Source organism: Lagopus leucura, unplaced genomic scaffold (assembly GCF_019238085.1).
Source record: "Lagopus leucura isolate 7727_CA_CO unplaced genomic scaffold, USGS_WTPT01 Super-Scaffold_100001, whole genome shotgun sequence".
Taxonomy (NCBI): Eukaryota; Metazoa; Chordata; class Aves; order Galliformes; family Phasianidae; genus Lagopus; species Lagopus leucura.
The window spans coordinates 43436156-43446451 of record NW_024962262.1 but is presented as its reverse complement, the minus strand read 5'-3'; the positions used below and the strand labels follow the sequence as shown (position 1 = coordinate 43446451).

The following is a 10296-nucleotide window of genomic DNA, read 5'->3' as shown; positions in this document are numbered from 1 at the left end:
GGCTCTGAACCGGCCGCGCCGCCCGGAGGAGGGGCCCGGGCGGCAACGGCGGCCGCGCCGCACCCTGGGCGGCAGTCAGCGGCAGCGCGATGGGGAAGCGGCGGTGATGGCGGAGCCAGCCGAGCTGGGCCAGGAGACGGTGGTGCGGTTCCTGGCGGAGCGGGGCGGGCGGGCGCGCCACGAGGAGCTGCGGGAGCATTTCCGGGGCTGGCTCAGCCCCCCGGAGCCCGAGCGCCGCGCCGCCGCCCGGCAGCACTTCAAGGAACTGGTCAACGCCGTGGCCACCGTGCGCCAGGAGCCCGACACCGGCGCCAAGTACGTGTGCCTCCGGCGCCGGTACTGCGCCCCAGGAGCCGCCGGCGCCGTGAGCCCCGAGGCGGCGGCGGAGGGCAGCGCGGTGCGGCCGAGCCCACCGCCCTCCCCGCGGGCGGGCGCTGAGCGGGAGGCGGCGGCGCGCGGAGATGCCGGTGGCCGCGCGGAGCCCGAGGGGCGGCGGGGTGAGGCGCCCCTGCCGAGCCCGGCGGCGGGCGGAGGGCAGCGGAAGGGCTCCCGGCGAGGACCGGCGCCCGGCCGCGGCGGCGGCGGCGAGGAGGCGGCAGTAACGGCGGAGGAGGCAGCGGAGGGGTCCGGCGGGGCGGCGGGCGGCCGCAGGAGCCTGAGGGAGACGGCGCGGGGCGGCTCGCCGCAGCTGAAGCGCGGCGTCCCGCCCGGAGGGGGTCGCGGACGCAGCGGTGGCGGCGACTCGGACAGCGCCTCGGTGGCCTCGTCCTCCGCCGAGGAGGAGGGCAGCACGACGGGCTCGGTGGCTTTGGACCCGCTGGAGCACGCGTGGATGCTGTCGGCTTCGGACGGGCGGTGGGAGACGCTGGAGGGGCTGCTGAGCTGCGAGCCGGCGCTGTTCTGTAAGAAGGACTTCATCACCGGCTTCACGGCGCTGCATTGGGCCGCCAAGCATGGGCGCCAGGAGCTGCTGGCCACCCTGGTCAACTTTGCCCAGCGGCACCAGCTGCCTGTGGACATCAATGCGCGCACCAGCGGCGGGCACACGGCGCTGCACATCGCCGCCATGCACGGCCACACCGAGGTGGTGAAGCTGCTGGTGGGCGCCTACGATGCCGATGTGGACATCCGCGACTACAGCGGGCGTAAGGCTGCCCAGTATCTGCACCAGGGCACTTCGGGGGACATGCGGAGCCTGGTGGGAGCCCTGGATGAGGAGGAGGAAGAAGAGGAAGGGGCCACCAGCAACGGGAGTGTGCGCTGGAGGCTCTCCAAGGTGTTGCCCTCCAACCTCATGAGCTACCGCCTTTCCCACCACCATCACCACCATCACAGCACTGGGGAGGAAAACGGGGGTGCCGATGGGGCAGCGGTGCCAGGCAAGGGCAAGGAGATGGCCAGGAAAGCCTCAGGCAGCGGGCGGATGAAGCCTCGGCTTAATAAGATCCGCTTCAGGACTCAGATCATCCACAACACGCCCTCCTTTCGTGGTGACACTGAAGAGGATGAGCATGAGGAGAAATCCCTGAAGACATCGTTCAAGCTCAGGCCAAAGTCCAACATCTTTGGGTAGGGTCAAGGGGGAGGTGGGTGCCTGGACCAGAGTGCCCCAGGTTGTAGGTTGAAGCAGGTGCTCGTCTGAACTCGTGTTCTTGGGGGAGGTGGGTCCCAGAGCCTTGCTGGAATCTGCAGTTGGGTTTCTGGCAGCTGCCGAAGAGGTGGTGCCTTGGCTGGGCCCTTGCTGGGACAAGGGGCAGTGGGTGAGCTGAGAAACGCTGGGATGCTTCTGGGTCAGAAACGTGTTCATAAACCCCCTAGGATTAGCGAGTTGAGCGAGGGAAAGGAAAATGCAGATGTTCTACTCTTGTATTATAAACCCGTACTATAAATTGCTCATAACTTGCTATGTAAGAGCACCACCTCAGTAATATGCAGGTGTATTTTAAGTTTCTTGTTTAACAGCAATACCACCTGGCACGGTGTGGAGTTGGTACCCAAAATGAGATCATATGTAACAGTTTCCTGTCAGAATCTAAATTTCAGTCCAGCAAAGACTTGAGTCTGTGTTGACTTTATGCATTGAAAATTGCCGGATTTGATGTTGCAAATAATAAAAAAAAAGCATTGCACTGCAAACAATGAACAAAGTTAGCCGTGTGCTGAAGTCTCTGCTGTCTGAGGTACTACTGATCTTGCTTGTCACTGTTGGGATACTGATACAGTATAAGTGAAGAGTCTTTTATATATTTGGTATCTTATTTTGTCTTAGGCAAAGCAGTTTTATGTTAATCACTGTGAATTCTCAAGTGCCAGACCTAGTACAGTTCTGTTTATTAAGTCTGGTCAAGTCTTGTTACTGTTGTTTGTGTAACTCACTGCATTCGAAAACAGAAAATTGTGTTGAATGTGTTACTTGTGAAAGTCACTCTGCTCTAGAAAAGAGCACAGACACCATTGCATGCAATTTTCACGTGGTCCTGTAATGTAGAAGGTACAGATCTGTGTTTGCTAAAAACTCAGGTGCCAATCCCTTCAACTTACTTTGTGAATAGGAGGAGGAGAAAAGGAGCAGGGGAGGTACAAAGTGAATAACCAGAACTCTGAAGTTCTGTTCCTCTCAGTAAAACCAGTGTGATGAGTGATGGCAATGGTGTTTGAGTTCTTTTAAACTTGTATTTCCGGAGAAATAATAACCAAGGCTTTGAACATGCTATCTGTCTGCTAAAGCTTTCTGAGACCTTGAATCTTGTTTCTCTGCTTTAGTGGTAGCAATTCCAGTGAAATCTAGGAGGCTCTCATTGAGAATGAGCTGTCCCTGGATCCTGAATGCTGCTCAAGGTGGAAGTTCAGCTGTGCTTAGATATTAAGGTACTGCCAGTCTCAATGCAACGTTTGTCAGAGTGCGTTTCAAGTTGGCTTCCTCAGAATGTATGTGCCTGCCCATCAGGTAGCTTTAACAGAAAGTGCTTAGACTTCAACACAGTAAATTCCAAACCTGAGACACTGATGAAGTATGTTCCATAGCTGCTAGAACACTTCATGGGGAAACTGCTGCTGGGAGTGGTGCACTTTCAAGGTAACAGCTGTCTGTGGCTGTTGCTGGTGGCTTACGCTTTTAGTGACAGAGGAAGGGAGTGGCAGCGATTTATCTGTTTCAGACTTCCCATGCAGATAAATTACCAGTATCTGCACTTTGTGTCAAAACCTAATGAAAGTCAGTGTTTGCATAAGCATGCAGGCGACATTTAAGTATTTCTGGGAGTAGCTACATTGAAAATAACTGAAACTCTGTATAGGTGCTGGTCATTAATTTCACGCAGAAAGGCTAGAAATTATACAGAGCTTCTGCTTTAATTTATAATTTATAGCTATAATATAGATTTCATGTGCCTTCTTTTTGGGTTGGTTGCTACAAATACAGTGGATATAATCAGTTTTGCAAAGCACTTTGTCTTTACATCTGAACAGGACCAGGAATTTTTCTTCAGCCTTTCCTTTTTAGGCTCATACAACAATTGAGTGTCTGAAAAAAATCATACACATAATTCTGCAAAGTTCGTTTGCACCAGAGGAGAGAATTAAATGCTGAAGTCCTAAACTCCCTTCATTACGGAAGGTAAATAGCTTTTTAGGCTTCTGCAAAAAGGTCTCCAATTGGACATTTGCAACATGAACTTTCTACAACATGGCAGTTCTGAATTGAGTATGTTCCAAGCAACTATCTACTTCCCAGTCTAATTAAAGTAACTTTCTGCTTACCATTTCTTCAGAGGATCTGTTGAGTGAAGTGTTTTTCTTTTCACATGTGAATAGCAAATAATTGCACAAACATATTGAGTCCTAGCTGTTGGGGTTTGAGGAAATTATTTGTGAGCTTTGATGCTTTGGGATTTGGAATACAGCATAGTTTGGGTTTTAAAAGACTAACTGGAACATAATTTTACCTTGTGTAATACAGTAGAACTTGGTAATTACTAAGGGAACTTGGAAAATGTTCCCTTATGCATCATTCTCACTCACTGTTTGAAGTATCTAAGTGAAAGCTTTTGCCAACTCATATGGTGTAACTGACTGTTAGCTCACGAGACTTCATGATAATGGTCCAAAGTCTTTCTCAAGGTGGAGTGCCATTGCAGCAATTTCAAACCCTAAAAAATTGGTACTGTTGGTGTTAGAGATATATTGACAAATGGCTGGATAACCACTAGTGTCTGTTTGCTCTGCAGGACTAAAGCACTTTGATTTCACATTATGACTTGTCACATTCCACACGGTTACTTTTTATAACATGAGCTGAAACTTATGTTTTGTTTGGAGATAGGAAAGGCTTGATGCCCTGTTCCAGGATATCTACAATCTAAAGGTACTCTTGAGTCAAATATTTTTGGATACATTGCCTAGAAATATGTGAATTTGAAATAAAGTTGTATGGTACAGAAAACTGGAGCACTTACTGGTGTCTTTTTAATAGTACACTGGAATGTCCTGTGTTTATTTACTTCCTGTGACAGTGTGCAAGGCAGCGAGACTGCGATGTGAACATTGGATATCTTTTATTGTATCTTATGCTTGTGATATTCTAGAGGCCTGGAAGCCTGTCACTTTTTTATTAATACTGCTTTTTATGGGTGTCTTTCTCAATGGTTAGGAGTTTAAAATCTGCAAGTTTTTGTTTTACTGAAATGAAAACAGCCCATGAATTGTTAAGGCTTCAATCTACTCATGCATGCTACATACTCAGGTACTGCTTTGCATACTGGATGGTAAACCTGCTTTATGGTTGGGCTAGATGATCCCACTGGTCTTTTCCAACCTTAATGATTGTATCCTTGTTTTAGATTTTCCTTTATTGTGAAGATTCTGACATTGTCTTGCATAACAGAAGAATAAGACGCTTTAAAAATATGGTGGAGTTGTTTACTAGACAGTAACTTTTTTCCTTAGCAGTTCCTCTCCAAAAGCTCGTGTCAAAGCAAATGAAGACACAACAAGGTTTTTGTAGAGAAGTGCATCTAAATAAGGGCCTGGGAGAGCGGTGGTGCTTGACTTAAAATAGCACACTGACCTTATTTCTATGCCACTAAAAATCTCTGAGAAGATTTAATGCTAGTTTTTGCCACTATGTAAAGGTCAATACCTAATTAAAAAAGGTTTAGGATTAAGGCTTTTTGTAACATGTCTTAACTACAAGCAGAAGCTTCTCTGAAGGGAAATTTCACTGCATTGCCTTGCTAGACTGTCATATTTTGGTGTACCTTGATATATTTTTAAGTTGCTGCCTGACTAAAACTTACGTGAAATCTATTTAGTTACATGCTGCCAGTAACTCCTTTGAGAGCCATCCAAATTTATGGTTAAACTGAAAAAAGGCTCAGCTTGATGCTGCTTGATGAGGATGCATGCAGCTCCAAACCAAGCAGCCCCCAGTTGGTGGTTTGGGAACAGAAGTGAGAGGAGGAAGAAGGGGAAGCGTTCTTGGGGACGTGGGGAAGCAGCTGAGGTTACACGGGGAGAGCAAGGACGTGAGCTTTGCTGATCATGCAGTGGCTTGCCCAGTTGCTCAGAAACCCATCTGAACACCTACCCCTTCTGCTACAGAGTAATGCCTGGGAGAGATGACCCGCTGAGAGCTCAAATGTAAACTCGTGTCTGACTTCAAGTATTTCAGTCCCTCCTCTCAGTAGCATTTTCTAGTGTAGCTAATACAGTTTGCAAGAAATACAAACAACTCCTCTGTGTTGAGTGTAGCTCCAGCTGTTGCAGGAGAGTCCCTGTGCATCAGATTGATCCCACTTAACTTGAGGGGAAAAAGCCCTTCAGCATTGCGTTGTTAAACTACTTTTCCATTAACAAGAAACAAAGGGTAAGGGGACTGCACTCCTGATTTGCTGTGCCTTGAGTGGCCAAAGCTATAGGGAATGCATGTGAGCCTGAAGACATTACACTTCAGGGACTTGATCCTGAAAAAAAAGTTTGGTCATGCATTTTTTTATTTAGTTGGTGGGGATTTATTATTTTTGTTTTATTTTTTATTTTTTGCTCATGTTGAGGGGGAAAATAAGTATGTACTGCCATTGTCTTTTCAGGTCCCTAGCTCAGTGTTAAGGAGGAATAGGCCTCAGATTAACATTAGAATTTGGGAGAGCTACTGGCTGTTCAGGTGGGGTTAAATGACCATCTGGGGGAAAATGGAACATGATTCTGAATTTTGCTACACTGAAGCATCTTGTCTTCTTGTTTTGCAACTGTTCCAGAGTTTAGCTTGTATCATTTTTCAGTTCAGCCAAACTCAGTGCTGATAGGTTCTAATTATGCACGTTGCTGGAAAAAAAACTGAGCCAAGCCACCATGGTTGGTTGATTGGTTTGTGATACAACTGCATTATGGGGGAGGTATTCCATCTTTTGTGGTAGAAGAAATCCTGTTCTGAGATTTTTCCAAGGAGTTACACTGTTAACACCATGCATAAAAGTTGCCTTAGAAGGAAGTAACATTTGGGTCAAGGTGTAACTGCATTCTGTGTCCTTTCAAATGGATTGTATAGAATGAATCACTGTGGTTTACATGCATCTGCCCTTCAGTATCAGTAGCTGTAAAGCATCTCCTCCCGTTGTTTGGAGGAACCATGAAAAGAAGGTAGGGAGTCACATGAATCTATTTTAGCATCCACTTATTTCACTACCAGGTATTTTGCCAACCTGTGACAGGCACGTCAAGAGACAAGAGAGCTAGTCAACAGAGCTGTGTCCCTGCATGTATCTGCATCGCTGCCAGTGAATCAGTGAAGCTGTTCCTGCCTGTCTAAACAAAGCAGCCTGTAGCATGCACACTTACAATTCTTGTCCTTGAGAAGTGAGTTTGGGAATTTCCTCAGTATTTTTCCCCTGAAGCTAGAGGCCTTTCAATTTTTCTAGTCGGTTCTCAGGCTCCTGAGTGGTTCCTTGGGGTGACTGAGGGAATGGTGATGGAATGGCTATGACTGATGGGAATCTCTTTTTGAAGCTGAGGGGTGGGTGGGTGTCTGTTCTTGGGGAGTGTTTTTTGTTGTTTCTGTTTGGGGTTATGGGTTTGTTTTTTGCTGTTCTGTTTTTTTGTTTGTTTGTTTGTTTGTGTTTGTTTTTGTTTTCTTTTAGGAAAGAAATAAAGGATGCCTGCAGTATTTGTTGAGGCACAGGAATTGCTTGGGAGAGTTCATACTGAGGAGTTGCTGTCTGTTATTACTTTTAATGCAGAAGAAAAAATGCGTTATGCAGGCTTATAGAGCTGTTCTCTGAAAATAAACTTGCATGGAATAATAAAGCCTCATAATACCAAAACAACAACAACAACAACAACAAAAACATTGGTAACCCTTGAAAAAATAGCAGCACTTATTTTTGCTATTTCTTTTCCTTGTAGCCTATCGCATACAATCCTACCCTAGATATATCGAATGGAAGTAACTCTGTTAACTTGGGAGTGTGTGGCTGGGTCCTGCTGGTCCAACAGCCTCCCACAAGAGAGCTGTTAGCTGCCAGCCTCGCCCTTGTCTTCTGCCTTCCCTTTCTATCACAGATGGGCTGGGTGGAACAGACTGCAGTACCAGAACTGCCACTCCACTCAGCCTGCAGCTGCACAGCGTGGGTTGTAGCAGTGGTGACGTTCAAGCCCTTTGAAACTGCTCAAAGTACTCCCCTTGAAGGAGATGTAGCATTTACATAGGTATTACACTTTTGTATGTCAATGGCATGAACCAACTATTGATGAAATGAGAGTGCTAAGAAGGCTTTCATGTGTAAGTGGTGCTAAGCACTTTGTAAAGCTTATATTGACGCTTTGGGTATGTTGTCACTCTTTAGCTGCTGATAGAATCAGTTGGATCAACACAATTATCATATCTGTTCTTTGCACAATTTGTTGAGACTGCCTTTTCAATGCATGAGAGCTAGTTGCACGGCGGGTGCTGGCTTGCAGTACTGTATTCCAAGAGGTGTATTTTTTAAGGGCTCACTGACAGTTGTCTGCTAGGATGTGCTAGGCTTTTCTTCTTTAACCCAGAATATTCTCACCTAAAGTTTGCTTCATGTTCCCACGGCAATCTGACAAGATTTCCACTGCCTATACGCTTGGCTATAAAGGACTATTATAATTTATGATGGGTCCTACGTGGGAGTTGTACATAGCCTGAGCACCCACTTCATCCTCCCCTGCAGATGAGTCCCTTTGGATAGCTGCCTAGATGAATCCACATTTTGGAAAGGTTTGCCTCATCTGCTGTTAACAATAGAAGACTGTAACTTTAAAGATGACTAATCTTTTTGAAAGTTTGCTTCCCTACACACCCTTCCAACTGAACATATGAGGTAAAGAGGAAGAAAGAAAGAAAGAAAAAAAAAGAGTAATGCCTTTGAAACTTGCCAGCACACACAGTGACTAAGCAGCACAGGGCAACAGCTTCTTCTTTTGAACTTTTTAGTGTTCCTGTTTTCATAATACTGTTCTTCAGGGGTCCTTTTTCCCATGCCTGGCTTAAATCCCACTCATCCTTACAGAAAGCACCCATGACTTGAGTGGGTCAGTAACGAAGAGCTGTTTACTCAGAAAATATTAGTGTTACATTTTTTTGAAGTATATCACTTTATTGGTTAAAACAAGTGACAGGAGAACTTTGGAGATGGGATTTGATTTTTTTATATTATTTTCCTAAGTGGTCTTTTTAGAATGGAATTTTTACCATAAGCTATGGAGTTGCTGATACAAGCAGGACTGTTTATAGTCCTTTATGGCCTTGTGAACTTTTCATCATCTTTCCTGATTTGAGGTTGAGTGAAACAACGTGGAAGTGACACTGAGGGAATGGAATGTAATTGATTGGGAGCAGAGGAAATGTACTAGGTTGTCAAAGCTTCTGTTGATAACACCACTACTGCAGTTTGCAGGTTGGTATTGCCAAATCACAGTTGGGATCTCATAATACCAGGTGCTGTCCAAACACAGAAAAGATGCAGCTCCTGTCCCTAGAATCTCTGTAGCCAACTCAAACAGTGGCAGCCAAGCAGGGGTCAAATATCAGTATGTACACACAAAAAACAAAAGGCTACTTTTGCCTAAATGTTTTGCTGCTTTTCCTCTTGCACTTCACAGTGACTCTGAATGCTCCACATTAACTGTGTTGTTATCATTAATAGTGCGTATGTTTGTGTCTGATGGGGATTTTGTGGTAACTCTTCATAATTGCTTGGGTCATCTGCCTCATTATTACTTATGATTGGATTGATTTACCTGTCTTTTCCATTTTTAGTTTTTATTTTGGTGCTGCATCTCATGGCCAGCGTGGAACTGGGACTGGCCTTGAAAGTGTTTCAAAGTTAATGTGGAGGAAAGGGTACTGACAGTTTTGAGAAAGAGAGAACACTGTATTTCAGGCCAGTTAGAAGGTCTCAGGAAGCACTGAAAAGTTTCCAACCGATTGTCTACCTGCAGGAACAGAAATGAAGTCATGGAGATCAACTCACTGTTTATACTCTCCAAGAATTTCCTGTTTCATGGAGATCCCATAGTTGCTATGAGATCTTCTTAAACATCCTTTGACAAGCCAGAAGAGGAAAGGAGGAGATGCTGAGAGGCAGCAGCACTGCAATAAGAAATGAGCAGGTGGCTGTATGCCATACCCAACAGTGCCACTGCTGTGGGACAGAAAGAAGCTTTTGGTTAGCTGATGTTGGTCCACTGTATTTTTCCTCATCTATTTGCTCTGCACTCTCCTAGAGCAGTTGTGATGGCCACAGGATGGGAATGTTGGACATTTTTATTTTTCTTTTACTTAGTTTTAATTACTGTTTACATTTAGTCTAATTTTATAGCAGAATTTTAACTATATACCTGTTAACCTTGCTGCTCCCCATGATCTGTTTTTTGATATATGGAACGTGAAGAAGAAAAGTGGCAATTGTCATAGGATTCTCAGGTTCCTTTGTTTCATTCTAACAGCAGCATTCCCTATCTATAAAGTATCTCTAGATTCTCTGCAGACACTACTACATTGCTTACAATTCACACATAATAAGAAGTACTGCAGTAAAAAATACCCAACTAAATATTATAATCCTGAGGAAATAAGAGTCATGCAAATGCTGCATGAGTTGACCAAGTTAACACCTCTGACTAGGGTAGGAAATGTACTGTACCTGAAAAGGAACCAAGACGTTAACCAAATTCTCATTAAATATTCCATCCTACAATCTTAAATATGGAATTCATATAGGATTCAAATATTTGCTAACTTCAGACTTTTTGACTAGCATCTTTAAATAGACA

General features: G+C 45.4%; 1 protein-coding gene across 1 annotated transcript; it reads left to right on the top strand.

Annotated features, from left to right (window-relative positions):
- Positions 1–106: 106 nt before the first annotated feature.
- On the top strand, positions 107–4441 carry SOWAHC (sosondowah ankyrin repeat domain family member C). Its single transcript, XM_042867287.1, has one exon. It carries the CDS (start codon positions 107–109, stop codon positions 1571–1573), a length of 1467 nt encoding a protein of 488 aa, XP_042723221.1. The 3' UTR covers positions 1574–4441.
- Positions 4442–10296: the final 5855 nt, after the last annotated feature.